General features: G+C 36.4%; 1 protein-coding gene across 1 annotated transcript; it reads right to left on the reverse strand.

Annotated features, from left to right (window-relative positions):
• Window positions 1-23: 23 nt before the first annotated feature.
• LOC146165043 (uncharacterized) lies at window positions 24-20,867 on the reverse strand. Its single transcript, XM_083381939.1, has 14 exons — window positions 20,784-20,867; window positions 20,242-20,272; window positions 18,430-18,516; window positions 18,314-18,349; window positions 17,898-17,974; window positions 17,135-17,244; window positions 17,041-17,054; window positions 15,675-15,863; window positions 15,091-15,208; window positions 12,470-12,543; window positions 11,303-11,605; window positions 9,716-9,843; window positions 3,691-3,825; window positions 24-2,320 (listed from the first exon to the last, which is right to left on the reverse strand). The coding sequence occupies exons 3-14, from the start codon at window positions 18,491-18,493 to the stop codon at window positions 2,210-2,212; spliced, it is 1,359 nt and encodes a 452-aa protein (XP_083238065.1). The 5' UTR covers window positions 18,494-18,516; window positions 20,242-20,272; window positions 20,784-20,867; the 3' UTR covers window positions 24-2,209.
• Window positions 20,868-23,073: the final 2,206 nt, after the last annotated feature.

Genomic DNA, 23,073 nt, shown 5'->3' on the forward strand with positions numbered 1-23,073 from the left:
AGTGTCCATTTTACAGTGGGTGTTTATTAGTACAAATATATCGCCTAAAACCACGAGAGAACGACAAAAGTCCATTAAAATTGAAACTCGTTCGGGTGGCAAAAATTACTCGTGTATATAAAGCCATAGCAATGTAAAAAACGTAGACAAGTTGAGTTTGAAACGCACAACGTGTCTTTGCCGCTTTTATGTAGCAAACTGACAAAAAATGATGTTTTTTTAATGTGTTTCTCCGTGAATTAGTCAGACAGTAAAAGTACAAGAATGCTATAGCCTATAGCCGAGGCCGTGTGGATAAACACACAATCCACTGATGCGGTAAAATATCACTTGGGAGTGGCTGAAAATAACACACACTTTAGGGCGCAACACAAACATTGTTCAAAGAACCCCGAAGAATAATAAAACTTGTGAGGAACAATAGCGAAATGGAAAACAACGACAGCAAACGAAACGCCAAGAACTTTAGTTGTTCCCTTGCCTTAAATTTTATAGTTTCACGGCATGTCGTGATGCATAAATCCGCTACGGTTCAAAGTAAGTTTGTGTCGACGGCGCAAAGTCGAGCAGGGTCAGTTTCGAATCGTCGGTGAAAAAAAGGAACTCTCGCTCTAAAAAACGCAAGAGTCACAGAGCTAAGGCAGCATCACAAGCTAAAACACTTCCGCGACGAAAATGAGCCGCCGAAGGCAAATAATTCTTTGCTGGCCCGCCTACTGCTGCTGCTGCTGCTGGTACAAGACAAGGCTGTAAAATTAGAGTCAATGTTGGTCGGTAGACGGCTAGACGCGGATATAGTTTGCCAGCAACTGATGTTTCTATTGCTGAACTGAAAACTAGAATCGCTCCACCGGGCAAATTACCAATCAACATAAAATGATAAGATGAGAATACATTCGGGTTAATTAAATTAAAAGTCTAGCAAAAGTGTTAAAGAGTGCGGCTATTTCAGAAAAGCGTTAGAAGTGATCCTGGCAATTAAGTGCATCATACGCAAATGGCAAATTGCGTTAAACAGAACCTTAGGCCTGTGTAGTAGGCTACGTGACACATATACAAGGCGCTCCATTGGCGTTTTGGTGAGCCGTGATATAATCCAAGGGCTGTATTTATCATTTGATGAGACTGACAGTAATTGTCTTTGGCGCATAAATTGATTAGTAGCAGTAACGCGTTTCAAACGCTTTGTGAGAATGAATAATTGCCATTTTTAACGTATAAATAAGGTATAGTTATAGGATATTGCTGCTAAGATATGTTTTTAAACAATTTTTCAATTACATTTCTAAAACAATAAACAAAAACCAAGTAAAGCCGTAAATTCAATATTGGCCGTAAATTTATAAAAATAATTTTGAACAAACTCTATGAAAAAGCATTTTGTCGAATATTATGCGGAAATGCCAAGACTGCCCGAGATTTAGTTAAGCAAAACCTATCGGACCAAAAAAAGTGTTGTTAACATAGAGGGTCTGCAAAATTGTGGCGTGCGCCATTGTTAATAAAAGCCAATGTTAAGGTTAAAGTGAGCGGTCCAAAGTACAAGTTTGCCCAAATGAAAACCGAAAGTGAAGAAGCAAAGGCGTTTCAATTTTGCATCAATTTTCCCCGCGTTTAAAACACTATGTTGAAACGGCATGTTATTGCACTTGGGTAAAAGTTATTTTAGAAGGCGAAAAAATCGCAGCCCAATGCAAATCTGAAAGCATAAAGGAACAGAGCGGTTTTAAAATACAGCTGACGTGACGAGTAACAAACAAGCGACTAAAAAACACAAAGCGTTCACTATAAGAATAAAAAAGAGTCCAAATTTCACGCTTTAGCATTGGTCCTCAACGGGAGTGCCGCGGCACCCTGGGGTGCCATTTCTAATGCCCAAGGGTGCCGAGAGATATTTAAGAATATTTAAGAATCTGATTTTTGCTCAACTCTTACAACTTTTTGTGTAGAGTTGATGTGTGTTGTTCCAGTTTCGTTTATTGTGACATTCTAGTGATTTACCAACGGAAAAATCTTGTAGGGGTGCCGCAATCTATTTATCAATTATGAGGGCTGTCGCAAGCCATGAAAGGTTGAGAACCACTGAGCTAAGAGATACCGTCAACAACACACGCGTCACTTGACAAGCAAAAATAAAGGGCGATAATAGAAAACAAAGCGAACGGTAAGAAGAATTTTATGAAACTGTAAAGTGCCGGGGTATATCATTTCAGGGGGGTCCTCGCAGCGTGACACTACCCTCTCCTTCGGCCAGTACGAGGGGGGCCGCCATGTAGTACTCCATCATACTGCAAACAGACGAGAAGGTTCTCTCGTTCACCTGTAATTAGCCAACGGAAGCGCGTTATCGCACGTTTCATAACGACAGTGATCTATTTATCTCGTTTTATAGCAAACTTATAGTGAAACTACAGGGGTTTCTGATACTTTATATTCTATTCCGATACCGATACACAAAATTTTAGACCAAATGTATCGCGTTCCAATCCGATAGCAATGACGTCATTGCTATGCTCCAACAAGGAAAATAGGTGAAATTGAAACACTCAAAAGCAGTGATTCTCAACCTTTTTTAGAGCAAGAGCCGCATTTCAAACCTAAGGTTTGCAAGGAGCCGCATAAAAAAAAACAACAGTAGGCATATAATTATAAAACATTGAGAAAGCAACTAGAAAACAACAAATATACATTACGCTAGCCTAGGCTAACTAATTAGCAGTGTTTGCCATAGCTTGTCGATCAGGACTAAATATATTGTGACGTAACAAATCACAAAATTATTTTAAAGAGCCGGATGGAAGTACCCGGTAACATTAGTACTTCGTACTCGGGATCCTTGCTGATACAATTCATTAATTCTTGATTTCTCTTACTTACTTTGTTGCAATTCTGCTACTTCTAACTAATTTTTCACTCGGTTAGAGAGCCGCAAAATGTTCAGTTGAGAGCCGCGGTTGAGAATCACTGCTCAAAAGCCTATTTTTTAGGTTTTAGGGCAAAATTTTGCTTTTAAGGTTAAGAAGTTTAGTTTCCTCCAGGTGTTAACCCACTATAATTTTTTTGTCTACAATCAGGCCCGATCCTCAATATATTATTTCGACACTGATAGTAAAATTTCGACTGTGAAATCAGTTAACAACGTTATTACAAAGGTCAAATAAGTAAAATTGTTGCAAATAAAACGTGCGAAAAAAAGTGTATTATTGAGTAGGATACGTTCAAAAAATGAAGTAGGTTTCAGTTGTTATGCTTTAGGTTCTTTACGAATTACCTTCACACCCACAAAACACTACTGTGGATCGTTAGGCATGGCTTCAATAACTATATAATCCAAATTGAGGATCTGAAACTCGGACAACTTAGTACGGTATAGCATCTCGGTTTCGAATTGAGCCTTAATTTCACGTTTTAGAAAGTTAATTACAGGTTTTCACTTAGCTTGTCGGTAAGGTTTGCCTAAATACTAGTTTATACTAACACATAAGAAGATAATGACCACAGTATTACCATGTTATAAATATAGCTAAATTGAGTTATTACATTTTACAGCCAACCATTGTTACTTTAAATGCCTGTGGTTAACTCACTGTCAAATATGGACATGTAGCAGTCAGTGTTAAGTTATGGCTTTCTTAACTGCAATAAACGTGCCCAAACAAGGTAAAGATAAGCTTTGTCTTCGTAACTCACCTTTTTGGAGCCCAAGGCATACTGCTGGTCGGATCGCTTTCTGATCTGCAAGTTGAAGAACTTGGAGTTGGCGTAGGCGGTTAGGGAGAACGGGGTGTTCTGGCCCCGGCCCGGGCGCACCAGGAACGTCCCCTCCTGCAAAATGTAAAAACAGGATTGAGGCTTATATACGCAATAAGTTGTAAAGATTTTTAAAAGCGTATGGAGAGCGGCAGGTTGAATCTATCGCTGTAATAACAGCTTTGTATTAAGGTTGCACGGATAGCAATTTTGAAGGACTACTAAAAAATACGAACATCGTGTAACGGCATAGGCTGTGCTTATTTTTTGTACTGCCCGTGAGGCTGGGAAACGTCGAGCAATGTTTAGTTTGAGATATTACTAAAATAACAGTAGATTTTAGTAAATGCGTATAAAAATTGGTTTGGAGTCGCCAGGTACAGTGACATGGCGTATGTTCTTTGCTTGGCCCCCACCCATAAATATGAAAAGTCTCGTAATTGCTGGTTTTAATTAGAAGCTTAAATGGACGAGCCTGTAACTTGTGTATCGAGAGATTAAAAAAGATTTTTTTTTACGATGGCTCCTTGAGAAAACGCTTGGTTGATTTACGTTTGGGCCACAAAAATAGATTTATAGTTGAATAAACCAACCAAACCCAACCACAAATTTACAAGCGAGTACAAAACGAGCTAGGAAATTTCGATAACAAAATAAAATTTTATTCTTATACAAATACGTGGCCATAACGTGGTTAACCCAGTTTCCTCTTAATTTTACCCTCCGTTGAACAAGTAAATGTACGATTACGTTTTACTGTTCGCCTTCTCCTTGCTTAACGGTATGTTTACACAGATTATACAACCTATAGGCTCACTTTTTACGACACATAATTTGTTTTCATGTGATTATTTTGGTCAGGTCAACGCAAGCCCCGATTTACGTGTATTTTTCTCATTAATGTTTTCTATTAAAATCGGGAAAATGTCATATAGGCCAAACTCTGACACGAAGGGTGGCTATTCTTTATACAACGTTTCCCGTACAGACAAAAATAATCAAAGCAAAGATACGTCCGTTTAATGACCACAACGCGTTTTTCTTTTTTTTTAAAACGTTTATTTTTCACTTTGCTTGTGCAAAGATTAAGTACTTAACCCTGTCTATTAGACAGTTCATTATAGGTGTTTTAGTTCCCGATGAAGGTTTAAAATCACGTTGAAATGAAAAAGTGACCAAAGGTGAAAGTTGGCCAACAAAACGAACACAACGTTTCCTAATTAAGTTCGTAATTATTTCCCATTGCCATGCAAAGTCTGTTAATACATAAAGTTCCATAAATTATTGTCTAAAAATTTCTAAAAAAGGTCGACAGTGCCACTATTTGCTCCATATGTGTCGGCCGTCTCGCGTTTAAACGTGTGCGACGTATATACGTACTTTGACGGATCGATAGCCTCGCTTTTTTACGTCACCATGAGTGTTAGGAGCGACGCCTGGACCAACAAACAGTTTCGCTTTGGCTTGTGACGAGCGCTGAGGTCAGCTGTTAAGCCGTTTGGTTGATAAACGGCTAGGAACTGTTCTCCTCGATGCGCTGAGAGACGGGAATGCGAGATTTTTTGCACAATGTGTATGCGAAACTATGCAAAAAATGTGCGCACATTTTAAAATGCCCTGAAAAATGTGCTCACTTTTTTCAAGGTTTGCGCACATTTTAAAATGCTTTCAGAAATGAGCGCACTTTTCAGAATGTAAAACAACCTCTACTTATTAACTTATTGTCTCTTAATCTTATTATAACTCAAAATGTGCGCACATTTTTAAAGGTATGTTAAGATATGCGGACATTCTTGTAAAAAGTAAGTATATTTTTAAAGGCATGTTAAGATGAGCGCACATTCTTGTAAAAAGTAAGTATATTTTTAAAGGCATGTTAAGATGTGCGCACATTCTTGTAAAAAGTAAGTATATTTTTAAAGGCATGTTAAGATGTGCGCACATTCTTGTAAAAAGTAAGTATATTTTTAAAGGCATGTTAAGATGTGCGCACATTCTTGTAAAAAGTAAGTATATTTTTAAAGGCATGTTAAGATGTGCGCACATTCTTGTAAAAAGTAAGTACATTTTTCAGCGCAATTTAAAATGTGCGCACATTCTTGTAAAAAGTAAGTACATTTTTCAGCGCAATTTAAAATGTGCGCACATTCTTGTAAAAAGTAAGTATATTTTTAAAGGCATGTTAAGATGTGCGCACATTCTTGTAAAAAGTAAGTGCATTTTTAAAGGCATGTTAAGATGTGCGCACATTCTTGTAAAAAGCAAGTACATTTTTCAGGGCAATTTAAAATGTGCGCACATTCTTGTAAAAAGTAAGTATATTTTTAAAGGCATGTTAAGATGTGCGCACATTCTTGTAAAAAGTAAGTATATTTTTAAAGGCATGTTAAGATGTGCGCACATTCTTGTAAAAAGTAAGTATATTTTTAAAGGCATGTTAAGATGTGCGCACATTCTTGTAAAAAGTAAGTACATTTTTAAAGGCATGTTAAGATGTGCGCACATTCGTGTAAAAAGTAAGTACATTTTTCAGGGCAGTTTAAAATGTGCGCACATTCTTGTAAAAAGTAAGTACATTTTAAAAGGATGTTAAGATGTGCGCACATTCTTGTAAAAAGTAAGTGCATTTTTAAAGGCATGTTAAGATGTGCGCACATTTTTTGCACATTTTCGCGTGCACATTGTGCAAAACAACGCCACGTCCCCTGTTGTTAGTCGGGGCATGTTTTGTTGGCTTGGTAGTTCGGTTGTGTCATTGAACTGGATTTTAAACGGCGGCGCTTAATAAGAAATCGTTTCTGACGGGAGGGCTCGCATCAAGCCTGGTACAAAAGACTTGCAAGAGTCACCATTAGGGAATGTCCGATACTTGGCTTTTTATTCTGACACCATTACCCGATATTTTAGACAAGAAATATCGCGGTCCGATTCCAAATGACGTCATTGCTATGCTCAAACAAGCAAAACGATGAAATTGAAACGTTCAAAAGTATTTTTTTCGGTCTATTATTGCAAAATGTGCTGTAGTGTTAAGTTGTTTAGTTACTTCAAGTTGGCAACCTATTAAGTTTTGACAAATTTACCTTTAAAGGTAGAATCTATGTATTGGATTGCAAATCATGTATGAAATTGTTCTTTAATTTGGTATCGGATCGGCACCGATACCATCCTAATATCGCCTAGTACCGATTTTAGCACTTGGTATCGGGTATCGGCTCAGATCCGATATTATCGGACATCCGAATAGTCACCAACTTGCGCTTCAAGAGAGAGAAGTTATCCGGAAATTCGCTTTTACTTAAAAAAAATAAGTTTCTCTACATAAAAAAAATGATAATAATAGCAACTGAGAAATTGAGCCAACATTGTTTCTTCAAATATTTTAATCCCGAACGTGTACCCGTTAAAAAGCTGCGTTGCGCGTTTAACGCGTTTGAAATCGAAGGTGGAAAACGAATACCATACACGAGCTATACATAGCAAAGGGACTTTCAGTAGCTAATGTTTCCCTCCGAGTTAGAAAATTGAAATTAAAGTCAAATGCCTCGTGTTTGGTTTCGTGTTGTTTCAAGTTACGTCGGTACTGTGATTTTCCCAAACCATTGAGGTCAGAAAATCGGCTTAGTTATCGACACACGAGTAAGCGATACTGCTGTGCATACATACGATAAACATACTATATACTTGTTTGCGAAACTGCTCTGATTAAATTCAAGCATCTCATTTCGTAACCGAACTCGAACTAATTCGTCGGAATACAAAGCACTGAAATTGCGGAAGTATTTTAAAAAATGTATTGTACACCGTTGTTTAGGTAGATAAGGCCGGTTCTCAATTTACTTTACGCTTTTGTTTCGCGATTCATTTGTAATGCGATAGTTCAATAAGGTAAAGCTGAATGTTCAATCACGCGTAAATGGAACCCATAAATAGAACAAAATCGGTCCTGACTGGATCAACCTCTCAAAAGATACTGGATCAACCTCTAGAAAAAATCCCCCCCCCCCCCAAAAAAAAAAAACATTTTCAATTTATTAGTAATGAGATCTTTCGAAGGGGCAAAGCTAAGGTGAATTTAAGCAGCTTTAACTCTGTTCGGAAATTCAGGATGTCTGACAATATCAGATCGTAGCCGATGCCAGATGCCATTCGTCCGATACTAGGGTGGTATCGCTGACAATCCGATAAACAAATAATTTCAGCATTTCAGTCACGGTTAGCGATCTAGCTGAGCGCATTTCACTTTGAAAGGTATTTTTGTTTGAAACAATAAAGTTGACCAAGCTTCTCAGCGTTAAAGCAACGTTTTGCTTAACATTTGCACGTTTCAAACTTGATCAATAGTAATGACATCACTTGGCATCGGATCAACCCTGCATTTACCCAAAATATCGGCAATAGATATCATAATAAAATAGGAAGTATCGTACATTCTTAGTACAAATAAAAAAAACGCGAGACCCGACTAAATATATCGCCAGAAATACAAATTGATTTACGCAGGTCTTACATTTGCAGCTATAACGTACAGTGTACTTTGCTAATATCATGTCGGACAACCCTTGTACGAATTAAAAAAAAAACGGCTGGGCCAACTAAATGTATCGCTGGAAATGCATCAAAAATGATATACGCAGGCCTGCCGTTTGCAACTTCAACGTACAGTGTACGTTGCTAATACCATAAAAATCATCACTAAAACAAACAAACAGTAGGAAGTAGCACAGCTCTGGGCGGTTGATCATCGCAGGTATTGACGTACACCTTTGGCGTGATGCACTGCGCGGTTAAGTCGGTGCAAAACACACACGAGGAAGTATATTCGCTGTGCAGGAGATCTATGTGCATGCTGGCACTGCTGGTAAGGCTCAATGTAATTTACAGTCACCGTTCTGTGATTTAAATTGTTCAGTTCATGGAAACTAATTTTGCAATAAATATGTGATTTCAATCACCTTGACCCTTGAAAAATAAATTTCGATCTCAAAACCTGATCAGTAACAAAATCAGGAAAGTAACAAAATTCTGCCTAATTAAAGATACACTGTGTTAAATTTGGAATGTTTTTTTTGTAAACAACAATAAGTTTTGTAAATAACAATGCGCCATCTTAATGTTCCAGTTTTGAGGGTTTAACTTACTCAAAGGGGTTTAAAGTTTAATGCATTTAATTATTTATATCAATTTTAAACCAATATTTTGCAATATTAAAGACCCAAGATGTATGAGTCAGATAACTAATTGATTGGGTCGTACAAAACTGAACTTAATTCTCTTGTTTGCGTATCCATAGCATTATCATCACTAAACAGCTTTTATCGCAGATCATTTCTTACAAAAAACGACCTAAGTACAATCGTTTTCCTAAATAAAATCACTTCCTCGTACACATTTAGGTGACGGCAAATGGAAAATATTCGCCAAGCATCATATCACAGTTGACTAATTTAAGAGACCGTTCAGCTCCCACTAATTATAACAGATAGTGTTCAGTTGACGACTTGACCTAATTGTACTTAAGTCACCTGTTTACAATAACTTGACTTTTCGATAATTGACTTCACTTGGAGTTAAGTCATTGTGTCTAAGAACTGTGGCTAAAATTACATGCTTTCATTGAATATGTTTTTAAATAAAATTATGGCAGTGACTTGACTTAAAATTAATTTGCTTGGCAACTGAAGACTTGAACAGTGTCTTGACTTGTAATTTTTTGCAAAGACTTAATTAAGTTATTTCAAAATAACTTGACTGGAGCTTAAATCATTTCAAAACGACCTGCTTAGAACCCTGGCAATAGTAACAGGAATTCAACTATAATATGAAAAAAATTAAGCTGACTAGTTACGATATTGATTGCTGTGCTGGTATTTTGGGAGTCGGTAAATTAAAAAACATGCGCTACTCTACGCCAGTGTCTTCTTGAAACTATATGTAGCACAGAAAAACATACAAAGAAACTCACGATGCAGGATTGTTCGATTTGTTTGGTGGCCTGCTCGCGGGTCACGCTCGCAAACCAAGGCTGGTCTTCTACCACATTCGAAGAGCTTGTGTTGCCTTGTGAGGTAGGGGGCATTTGTGGTGCCGGTGCTGAAATAAACACGCAAAGCTTGACTATTTGTTTTTGCATCTTGAAGCCCCCTCTTTTAGCTAGCCTATAATAGGCTTCTTAAGTTTTTCAAAAACTGTACTAGAAAACCGTTTGCATGGATAATTATTATTATAGAACAGCATAGTTAAGAGACACCTTCACAAGCACGCGTTTTTGTGCATTCAATTATTGTTTCGAATAATTCTTTATTAATTTATTCATTGTTCAAACTAAAGATCAAACAGGAGTGTTTGTTCGGTGTCGGATCGGCAGTGTTGTGAAAACTTTTAAATGACTTGACTAACGTGCACTTCGATCACTGCATTCATTGGCTTGATTTGACTTAAGTGTTTGTGGCAAAATTACTTCAATTGACCAACGACTTTTGGGAAAAGTGACTTGGCTTGACAAAGACTTAAGTGTTTGTGGCAAAATTACTTCAATTGACCAACGACTTTTGGGAAAAGTGACTTGGCTTGACAAAAGTCTTTCAACCAAAATAACTTAACTTGACCTAGGTCTTTTGGACCAAACACTTTACTTAGACTTTTATGTCATTGTGTTAAATGAATTGGTTTAAAATCAAGTGTTTTTATTAAACATTTTCAAACTGGTTGTATTTTTGTTATTTTTAGTTGAGTTATGGACTCTACAAAACGTCATTGACTTGACTTGAAGTTAACTTACTTTCATAATGATTTGGCTATGGTAACAATAAGAAACGGACTGGGACTTGACTTCTCATTGAAGGCAAAAGGCTTGAATTGAACCAAAGTTACTTGGCAAACGACTTGACTTGGGATTTCAATCATTTTCAAAACGCTTATAACACTGCAGATCGGCACCTATACCACCCAGTCGTGGACACGGACTGATACAACACACGCGTATACTTAGAAAGTGCAAGGCAACCTTGTATCTTAGTTTACAAAGCCTCGGCACCTAACCCGTCGGCAAATATTTGCCCAAGGGCGAAAAAACAAACAGACAAAAAATCGGAGTTAGCTTAACCGGTTTGATTTCGCAAACCGCATCAAGTTAAACGCCAAGGCTTAGTAAAAGCATGCAAAAAACGTAAGCGCATGCCTTGGTGCAGTGGTTCTCAACCGGGGTGCCGCGACACCCTGGGGTGCCATTTCCAATGCCCAAGTGTACCAAGAGATACATTTTCTAATCCCCAAGGTTGCCAAGAGACAAGTTTTTTGTGTAAGAGTAGAGTGGAATAAATCCAATTGTAACTTCCTACGCTGTATAGAGTTGATGTGCGTTGATCCAGCTCATTCTAGTAATTTATCTACGGAAAAATCCATGGCGCTGAAATTTATTTATTATTTCCAAGGGGCGCCGCAAACCATAAAAAGGTTGAGAACCACTGTCTTAGTGTTATATCAGGGTAAGGGTAATGATGCTTTTGCACGAGGACCGCATAGCAAAAATCAAGAAAACAAACATAATTACAGGCGGCGGGCGGCGGGACGCTCCACTTTGACGGGGACCGCAGGTTGCTCGAGTTGCTCTGGGGCAAATTCTTGATAGCCGTGTCCTCATAAGAGGGCATTTTTCGTTTGGGAACAGGAAAGTTCTGCTGGTGCATTCCGGGCCCGAAAAAGTCCGGCTTCAGGCCCTGACTGGGCCTTCTTTCACCCTGCTGCTGATGCTGCTGGGGGGTTGGGGGGTATCCTGGGCTGGGGGGGTTTCGCCCACTGATTGGCCCCCTGCCCAGGCGCATCTGGGACAGCTCGGAAACCAGGGACGAGGTAACTAAGGGAGACACGGTGTGTGTTTTGGGGGTGTTTTTTCCATTATTTTCAGAATAAATTATAATAAAATATATTTTTAGGGGCGTTTTTAAATTGTTTTTTTTTTAAATAAATTATAAGCAAATATATATATATATATTTTTTTTTCATTATTTATAGATCTTTTTAAAACATATTTTCTGGGGGATGTTTTTACAATAATTTTGCATGGTTGGCGGCGGATCTTTCTGTTTCAAATTTTGGCGTTGTTTTTAGTTTTTGGGGGCGTGGGAAATAATTATCGGTCAATGTATGACACAGGAACAATTTTGGGTGTTCTGGTTTTAAAGGTATTTTCTGATATTTACCACCACGCTACCCAAGTTATGTTGTAGGTTTAATTTTACCGTAAACTTTTGAGTGAAACATCCAACTCTGACGTTTCGCAAAAGACAGGCGAAAAATTTTGTGGTAAAATCGGCCGGAATCGGTGTCACCCCTTGTGTATCAAGCATTTTCGAATTCGACCGAAAAAATCAACCGCCAACTCAAGCAATCAATAAAAAAACAAGTATTAGATTCATAAAAAATGATAGTAACGAAGACAGACACGAACAAAAACGTCAGTTAAACTTCGGCACAGGGTACTGATGGAATCGCAAAGTACTCAGTGCTGGTTTAATAACAAAACGAGTAAAAGGCATGCTCGGAGCAGAACTTCAAACTGCCCGAATTCCAGTTATAAGAGTCGTAAGTGCCTTGGCGGTGATTGTTTTTCACACCGCGGCGGCCTTTACGCGAGAGAAGTTAATTAGTAAGAAAAACAACGATTAGTTAGCTTCGAACGCCGAACAGACTTATACAAGCAACCCTTGTGGGTTCTTACCTTCGCTGCTGGGGGTCGGTGGGTTGTAGGAGGGGGCCGCCATGGGGGGCATTCGCGGCATGTTTGGTGGATCCCTAGAAAAGGGAAAAAAGAATAATCAAGTTTTAGCCGCGTGTTTGCTGGTTCGTGTTAAATGTATGTAGATTGTAGGCCTACTATTTTTTGAGCAAAACTATGTATTTAGACTGCAACATCTAACTCTATAGCGATTCGAGAAAGACATGAAAAAATTATGTATTTAGACCGATTGACCACGAACATAATATTAATGCTGTTTTTAGGTACTTTTGTCACCCAAAGATAGATTATTTATAACATTCTATTGCTGTGCATCACTAAAACTACAAGTATGCTTTTTCAACCAGCAAAGTTTTTTTTTTCATTTTTAGAAATCTTCTTTCGAATAAAAAATAGTTTATGTATACATTCTGGCGCCTTTAGCGTACAAAAGTGGCATGCTGTACATTTTAACAAGAACTTACACATTTCAGCTTGAAAACAATTTACATTTGCAAGTCGGTTGGTTAATCGATAGTAGCGCGGGGAATCATAAAAAACGATCCATTTGCATATCTTTAAGTCTTAAATTAAACGGTTGTGAACGAAGGTCGGATAGGATTCGAGCGTGTAAGTTTTTTTTTATAGGATTCGAGTGTGTAAGTTTTTTTTATTCGCACAGCTAAAACATGGTTGCAGACTCAAAATAAAAACCAGAACAATTTCTAGCCAACGCCGTTTGTAACAAGACCAAACACGACTAGAAAGATGAGCTGGACCAAGTGCAGTAGCATTTCGATCCACGTAAAATCCCATTCAATTTAAAAGCACGCTAATATAAGGATATAAAAAATACTCTGTTGTGGCCAGGGTTTTTTTAAGGTTTGGTTTGGGTGACCACTCAGTAGTTTTAAGAGACCGCAAGTGTTTCATTTAAATACCAAAAAGTTGCAAGTCCAAAATTTGGGAAACCGCTGGAGAAATTTGAAAACACCTTAAAAAAAACACTGGTTGTGGCTATCCATAGGTCAGCCAATGATGTGAAGTCAGCAATTAAGACGTGGCAACATCCGATTTCGATTGTATTGTTTCAATTTAGGCTACCTTAAAATGACCTGAAGAGTATGCCTTGGTCTTTTTGTTTCTTATGAATATAATGGAAGGATCTATATAGGGCAATAGGCCGCGCTCTATTGTCGGACATAAATCGACTTTTGAGCGGATCTTATACACACACACACGCGCGTATTACCCGGAATTGTACGTCATCGAAATAGAAATCGTATTCTATGACGGTAAACTATTGTGGTCGTTCCCGAAAAAGACAGTGTAAATAAGGATATCCCATAAGGGTGATTTATAAGAATACATAGCGTGTTTACAATTGTACGTGAACCTTATAGCATCCGGGGCAATTTAAAGCAAATATTTGCGATGCTATAAATTAAAAGGTGCTACGTTGAACGAAAACAGATTTTATTATATCGTTTTGATGACAATTTTATCTAGAACATTTCGCTGAATATTTTTATAAACCCGAGTTTATTTCTAATAATTATTACGGAATCCTTTTTTTTTTCATAGGACAAAGTACATTTGGTAAATAAAAAAAAATCAGCAAATAAAGAATTCTTTTAACAGGGGCATTGTTGGAGTCCAAAATAAAAGAACTCTACCCTGGCCTTAAATAGTTGCTGACTTGTTTTGTAAGGTTTAAAATAGTTCATTTTACAAACCACAATTGTCAAAGAAAATGAGCAAAGTCCATTTTCTAGTCAAAAAATATCAGCGAACAAAGTGTAAGTTTATTTTAGCCGGACTCTTCGCATTGTGGACAGTTAAAAATATTCTAGTTCCAAAGCCTCCGAAAATAGAGTTAAAATCTAATTAAATATGTGCGAAACTAGTTTTTAGTATAAATACGTGCTTACTAGAAAAACAAAAAACAAACAGTGCCTCAAAAAAAGCTAATAGCGCAGTTGCCAGTCCAAGGTACAAACGACGACTCATCAGCGGTTGCTGCCTGCTACTGACGCGATCAACCGTGACTCACGGTTCGTTACGTAGACGCTTACGTCACGAAACTGATGGCGCCAGGTTTTGACTTGCCAAAGCCGTCCAAAAATAACTTGAAAAAGCATTAACTTTAACGGCAAACATACAGAAGCCTTTACTTTGAAACGCGAACTGGTTTTAACCTTAACGCAAGGCTACTTGGGTTTTGGCGTATTTCAGCGGTATTTTAACGCATATCTTGTGTTACGCTGTGAACCTTCATTGGATAAATGTTTCCTTGATAAGTATTCATCTTCAAGCTCACAGATCCGTGCGTACATAAATGTTTTCTCGCTACAAGCAAAAAGGTGCTTTAAATTGAACTATCGATCGGAAGAATGCTTATTTAGAAGTTATACAAATGCGGACGTGAGGTCTATCTCTGACCGACTTCGTGCAAAAGCAAAGCGCGATGATTGTGCTTTCGTCACTTGGTCACAACACGTTCCGGCGCTGTGATGTGCTCGGTATTACATCAGGCGCGTTTAGGTGTATTCCGCACGTAAGACGCAAATAAATTTCGGGAATTTTCGCCAAAGTGCAAACACACAACATACACAAAGACCTACTTTCTGATTTTGGGCTTGAACGGTGGCATCCCTATGTTCATCTTGGGAACCCCAATCGATGGACGGGGGCTTGGGGGCTCGAATTCGGGTTGGTCGTCGGGGCCGGACGAGCTGCTACCTGTAAAAGATACGGATAGATTGTTAGGATTTTCTGTGTGCAGGTCTGGACATAGGGTGTGGACAAGGCTTGATTAACCATTAGGCAATATAAGCACATGCTTTGGACATCCTGGTAAAAAGCGGGGCACCATAAAACAATAATTGTCGAATTTACATTATATTTGTTCTATACCCTAATCATTTTTAAGATAACGGACTTAATAAAGTGAAATTCGGGTAAAATAGGAGCAAATTTATAATATATACGTTATTGAAAAATAATATTTCGGTATCGACACGCAAAACATACAGGTCATTCCTATCCGTACAATTTACCTAAACAAAAGCCTCCTTAGCCTGGCAATTCCGACACAGCTAATGAAGTATATTTATAACTATATAATATACACAACAGCAACAGACTGCGATCTAAGCCAAAGCCACAACAGTCAACAAAATAACGAAAAAACGAAGGATTTTTCCACCTTGACTGCCAACGCGGCTCGGATAATGGCTTCCGTGTTTGGCGTCGAAGCTGTTTTGTCGCGATTCGAATCCACTGTCGTTGTTCTTACGATCCTTGAAGCTGGCATTGGGTGAGTGGTTGATGGTGGGGTATGTGGGGGTCGGTGGGTCCCTGCCTGGCATCTTGAAGCTCGTGTTGGGTGAGGGGACTTTGGAGCAACAAATTGGGAGTAAGATACGGGTATTCCTCGCGTTTTGGTGTTACAATTTGTGGCGATATAGTTTTACATCGACGCCCGTGCCTTATCATTAATAATAGTAATGAGAAAGAGGGATGTCCGACACCGATACCCATTTTTGGACAAGTATCGCGATGCCACATGGTACCAAATGACGTCAATATTATGATCAATAATCAAAATAAATAAAATTTAAGATTGATTCAAGGTTGTTAGGCCCAAATTTCCTTAAGCGTTAAAAAGTCTAGTTTCCTTAAGTTGTTAACCTTTTGTTTTGTTTTTTATAACTTTACTTTGCAAAGTAGAATAACTGCGAAATCATGGCTAAAAAAATTCCTCTAATTTCCTAAAACAAATTGATATTCAGTAATTCATGCCCTGGTTTTAAAGGTTCGAGTAGGGCTTAAAAAATTTTTTTTCAAAGGTGTTAAACTTGATAAAATAGTAGTTTTTAAGACTGAAGTGTCAATGTTGAAAAAGTAGAATAATTGGAAACACACTTTGGCCTTCTTAATTTGTTTATTTCTTCACGTTGGGATTCGGGCTCATTTTTGCCCTAACTCAGTTCCAAATGTATTTTTGTAACATTTTTATTTGTATCTATATGATATAATATGCACGGATCTGTAATGAAGTTATGAATAAATTTTTGCCCCAACTCTGGAACTAAATAGGAAACACCGATACCAACCTAGTAGCGGACTAGTAGCGATACTACCACTTAGCATTGGGAATCGTTGCCCGTTTAACAACATCGGACATCCCTATAGTTATTGCCATTTGTACAAATGTTTCCCACGTCCATCTTAAATTGTTAGTTTGGGTTTAAATCTTATTTGAAAATAGCCAAAGGACTACAATGGCTAAAATGCACCCATTAGAACGCCTGTAGCCACAATAGTCATTAAACATTAATTGTTTTAAAGGCGTAGACCACAATTAACTGTAGTTCTGCTAGTTGTGGGTAGAAAGATATTATATGTTTATCGCAATATCATCCGAATAAATGTACAGGTATACGGTTAAGAGTAGAATAATTAGAGAACAAATTAAAAGACAATAAATCAACCAAGTGTTGACCGCAATGGTGGCTTGTAAACCACAAAAAACAATAAAATATGTAGGTGGAAACACAAACAAAACATACCTGCAGGTGGAGGCCTGAAAAACAAAGCAAACAACCATTAGTAAAAAAACAACACTTTAACAGCATCTTAAATTCAATCTCAGCAAGAGTTCACCTCTGAGGGATGCCGTGGGTCATTTGGTCGGTCACCGGCTCATAAACATCATCAAGAATTGCTGAGGGCAGGTCTTTGACTGGACGGGGTGGCGGCTGCATTCCTCTTTGCTGCGTTATCAAAATAAAACGTTAAAGCGACTGGATTCGTATTGGGTGTATTTAAAAGTATAGGAAAAGTTGGTAACCACAGATTAGGCTGACAGTGTTGTAACCAAGTCATTTGTGAAATTACGTAAGTCCTAGTCAAGTATTACAAATCTAACAACTCCTAGTCATTTTACCAGAATGACTTAAGTCAAGTCAAATCATTTAAAAATAGTGAATAAGTGCACTTCAGTAATGTTATGGTCTTGATTCAATACAACACTGTATTCTGCAGCCCCAACAGAAGCTATACTTTCCAACTTAATTGGTGTTCGCTTCAGGTCATTTATGATCTACCAGTTACATCAATGGAATATATAACGTCGAACGGTACTTAAACGATAAACATAGAAAAAATTAAAAAGGTAATATCTTTTACAAAAGTAGAGCAAAAACTCTTTCATGATAATACTGCAGAGCAGTAGCTTTGGTTTCATATAACTAACAAATGCTGTATTCAGAAATACGACCCAATTGACCAGCTTTCAAGTGCCCAATGTTCAGCAGATCAATTCTGCTAATGCTAAACGGCCAAAATTGGGTAATCCTTTCAAATGGCTGGATTTTAGGAAAATAAGCAACAATCACGAACAACTCTATTCTAAGTTGCAACGTACCAACGAAGGCGGAGCAATAGGTGGTCCTCTTTGATAAGGAGGTCCATTCAATATTCCTTTGCCGATTTCTTGTACAACTAAAAATATACGATATTTATTTATGTTAGACACAAGTAGAGTGGTTCTCAGCCTGTTTCGAGAAATATCCTGAATGGGGTAATTTGACAATGATAAAAGGCAAAAAATAGCTTACTTACCTTCGTTTATTTTTTAAGTTTAATTTAAATTAAAATTCTTAGGTGATTCTTATGTTGTTTATTCATTAATTGATAACACAGGTCATAACTTTAAATTTTATAAAACGGTGTAATTAAAGTGCGTTAAATTCTTCTTAGGGGTAACTACACAATACGGTTAAAAACATGGCATTAGAACCAAATAGTACAGTGACTGCTAATTCCAACTTATAGACTTACCTACTGTGTTGTCTATTCCCAAGTACGTGTCCTCTGCTGCATTAAAAACATGATTTTATTGATTAAACTAAAATGCTCTGTCATCTAAGTGCCAATTAATTGCAATAGAAACATACGTTCATTTGGATAATTCCTCGGGTAAGGTGGTTGGCCTCCAAAAGGGACGTTGGGTACAGGCATTGCTGGGTTGCCCCAATGTTGTTCTGTGTTTAAAACAAAGAAATGTTACGATACAATGTTCCAGAGACAACGAAATAACTAATTCACTGGATTTAAGGCTACTCCATACTCCAGTGTTGTAACGACTTGACTTAAGCGCACTTAGTCACTGTTTTTTCAGTCGACTTGACTTGACTTAAGTCATTTGGGTAAAATGACTCGACTTGACTTGGACGAATGACTTAAAATTTGTGTTTTTTTCAAGAACTTTTTAAATAAAATTGAGCTATTTATCCAAATATTTGCACATAAAACAATTTGCTTGGTAAATGTTACGTTTTGCCTATTTTTTAGACCAGGTATTGCTCATAATCGTACGAGTGTAACGTTAATTTAAGTATAACATATTATGAGGTTAACGATTTATTTTTATTACAAAGAGATGGCTTAAAATTGACTTGCTTTAATTTGGGCTTGACTTGCGTCTCAACTCATGACTTGGACTGGGACTTGACTTGTTATTTATCAAAAATGACTTGACTTGGACTTAAGGTATTTTAAAAATGACTTGACTGGAACATAAATCATTTCAAAAAACAACACTGGGCTACGCATCTAGCTATTACACGATGTTCATACTGCCTTATTGCGTCGGTAAAGCAAACAAAAAAAAAACACAGCTTTAAGATAGGTTTTCACCCAAAATAAATCATCCTGCTTTTTCAAGCGGTTTGTTTACCTCTTTGACTTTTGGGAACGACCGGCGTATAGTTGGTCACTTTTTGCGGCCTGTCTAAAGTGCTAAATCGCCTGTTCCGCGAATCTAGCTCTGGAAGTTGAGGCGGACAGTTGCCTGTAAATTCAAAAGTACTCTTTCTTCTAGCTTTTGGACTCGGCTCTCTAAACTGGTCCATTGGGAGGTACAATTCCTCGCCGGGTTCCATACTACGGCGTATTGGTTGATTGTTTTCCGTTAAAAATTAGGTAAAGGCACCCTAAAAGCGAACACGAACAGCCAGGCACTAAAACGAAATAGGTGGTATTTTAAGAACACTATTCCCACTTGACTGGGAGAAACAACCAACGTTAAACTGTGATGCGGACGTTCAGGCAAATTAGCAACACAGCAGTTGCAGTTTCTGACTTCTCTGAATGACCCACGGCAAGTAAACTGTTGAAATAAAGACAGGTCTCTGTTCTGACACTGGTATAGTGAAACTACATCCAACGTTGTCTGCCGCCAAACAGAACCTCTCGAACAAACAAGTTCCCATCATTTCAGCACCGTAGCTACAAGGAAGTAAACGATTCTTTCAGTCATGTACTGACACAGTCCTGACAACAGGAAGTGCCAGGGATAGAGCAAAGACTGAGACTCCAGCTATTGCTTCTCGCCTTTCCTCGCCTAATCTAAATAACAATTTGCTGAGTGAAACCTATAATCCAATTTAGATTTACATACTTTCTTTATTCTCTTTGTGTGACGCGGATGACGTGACTCAGTGCAGGGCTATTGAAATTAAATGCTGCGCGAGGTTATAATTGGTGAAACATTCTACGTTTAATATCATAGATAAGTTTTGTAAAAGTGCAGCCATAAACCTAGACGCAAATCAAAATGAAAGTGGTTCTCGCAAAATTCGTATGGCCATAAATCAATGTGTTTGCGCTCAGTGCCACTGACTTTCTTCCTTAGCAAACAATAAAGCGATATTAATGAAATAGAAACATGAATTATCGACAGAAAAACAAGTTGAGCTTCAACATACCGTTTTTGCCTCCAGGTGGACCTTGCGAAAACTGAAATAAAAAAGTTATGTTACCGAAGTAATATTTACACCATTCACATATATTTTATTAATTGGGGAAAATTTACATGATAAGGCAACCGGCAGAATAGCTACCATAACATGGGTTTTGTGTAAAAATATGCTTGGTAAAAAATGGAAGCATCAATTTTTAATTATTTCCAGAATTAGGCTACCATAGTTTTTTTTTCAATTTATTGAAATAAATTTGTTAAGTTAACAGAACTGACCAAAGCAACATTATATATTGTGCTTAAAAACGTGTAAAAATTGTATTAAGTTTAAATAGAATAATTTGCGATTTCAAATATTCGCCATAAAAAATGTTAAAGTATTTTTTTAGTTTAACTTTCTATAAGTTAGAAAGGTTTCCTCTATGACATTAAAAAAATGTATTGTGACAAAAAAAAAGTAATGCCTTATTAGACCTACTTTAATTAGTGTCCTTAGACCAATTCTATAAAATGTGCATTTTTTTAAATATAATTCCAAGATATACAAACCTCATCGTCTGAATAATCTGACCACTCATCGCCAAAATCATCTACATAACGATCCTGTGCATGTTGTGGCTGTTGGTGGTGTTGTCGTTGCTCTAAATATCAAAAATAAATAAATAAATAAATAAATAAATAAATAAATAAATAAATAAATAAATAAATAAATAAATAAATAAATAAATAAATAAATAAATAAATAAATAAATAAATAAATAAATAAATAAATAAATAAATAAATAAATAAATAAATAAATAAATAAATAAATAAATAAATAAATAAATAAATAAATAAATAAATAAATAAATAAATAAATAAATAAATAAATAAATAAATAAATAAATAAATAAATAAATAAATAAATAAATAAATAAATAAATAAATAAATAAATAAATAAATAAATAAATAAATAAATAAATAAATAAATAAATAAATAAATAAATAAATAAATAAATAAATAAATAAATAAATAAATAAATAAATAAATAAATAAATAAATAAATAAATAAATAAATAAATAAATAAATAAATAAATAAATAAATAAATAAATAAATAAATAAATAAATAAATAAATAAATAAATAAATAAAAAAAAGTTTGTCAAAATTTAGGCCTACGCTTTGAAGTCAAAATCAATTAAAATGCACATAAATCGTTTACAAATTAAAAAAAGTCAGCAATTTGAAAATTGTCGTTCAATAGTCAGCAATTTGAAATTGTCGTTCAGTTAACATTTTATCGTAACAATTGAGTTTTTAATGACGTTTAAAGACATTTTAATCGTATTAAATCTTCACTAGAGCAATATTACGGTATACGCGAGCCGGCAGAATTAACGACCCAGGTCTAGTTTATCGCATTAGGTTCAGTTCGAACTTCTTTATGCTTTATAGTTGCGTATTCCTGATTTAGCCGATAGTTTTGAACAGTTTCTATTGTTTCGATTGTGATTTGCAATTATCCTATTTCTTATTTGGATAATATACTAGGTCCTAATTGTTAATTTTTTGCAAGTATTTTTACCTGTTTTTTTAACTGTTTACACAATTTTTTTCTAAAATAACCACCGTTTTGTTTTTCTTTGGCATTTTTATCGCTGTTAGTCTTTTTGATGTGACAAAAACATTAATTAAGCAATTTTGTGAGTTTGCATACACCTGAAAAAATAACGATATGTGTTCGACAAACATCAAAATTATGTGGTTGACGATTAGCCAAGACACTAATTTATCGTTTTATACAACAATTTGATGTTTAAATCAATGTATTTCTAATAGGTCAAAATGTAGTCAAAAATTTACATTTCAAGGTCAAAACTTGTAAAAAATTTCTCATTTTTTTGGTTAAAAAATAATCGCCCTATACTTATAACCTAAAACTATTAAAATTTGGTAAGATAATTGTTGATTAAAACAATTTTAAACATTGTCAAAAATATATTGCAATTTGACAATAAACAATGGTGTCCAAATATCAGTACATTGAATATTCATAGAAAAAAAAAAGTTATTTTCAAATTTTCAACCGCCTAATTAGCAAGTCTAAATATAGTCCATTATAGTTTTTATACAGATGCTTACGCCTAAATTGTCCAAGTAGCGAGTTTACAATAAAAAGTAAACATTCACTTACGGTACGGTGGTCTAGGAGCATATCCTTGTCGGCTTGCAGGTGAGGGCTGACCATGAGAAGGTCTTTGCCTTCCGTAACTTGGGTACATGTGGCAATTTGGTAGTTACAAAACTAAACACGGCTATTTATCAACGATCAGGTCTTGAATAAAATGATTGACTTTCTTAGGAAGGTATGCAAAAACGTTTCAATGGTCTTTTTATATAACAAAGCGCTATGGCCAATTACATGTTTATTTAACTCCCTCGCTATACATTCTTAGTCTAATAATTTACAAATTTATCCTCATGGGTACACGAACATGTATAATAAATTCTTACATAAGCCTACCCATTTTTCACTTTTCTACGAAAACTGTATGTTTTAACATTTACCGTGTACAGCCTAACAGTAAAACAAACAGCATTTAAACCTTTGGCGTATGTTCTTTGCATCACCTATATCTTACCTTGGCTGTCTATTCATATTACTATCCATTCAGAGAGCTCATTCGCTTTAGATTCGTTAGATTGAATAGGGATGGGCCCGTGCCAACGAAAATGCACAATCAAACTTTATATTGGACTGAAACTGTACATTACATGGTGAACAAAGGGTGACTCAGAGAGTCTCTGAAGGAAGTGACATCGCGCGCGACTTAAGGAAGTTTTTGGCAGCTTTGC

This window comes from Ascidiella aspersa, chromosome 2 (genome assembly GCF_963924565.1).
Source record: "Ascidiella aspersa chromosome 2, kaAscAspe10.2, whole genome shotgun sequence".
Taxonomy (NCBI): domain Eukaryota; kingdom Metazoa; phylum Chordata; class Ascidiacea; order Phlebobranchia; family Ascidiidae; genus Ascidiella; species Ascidiella aspersa.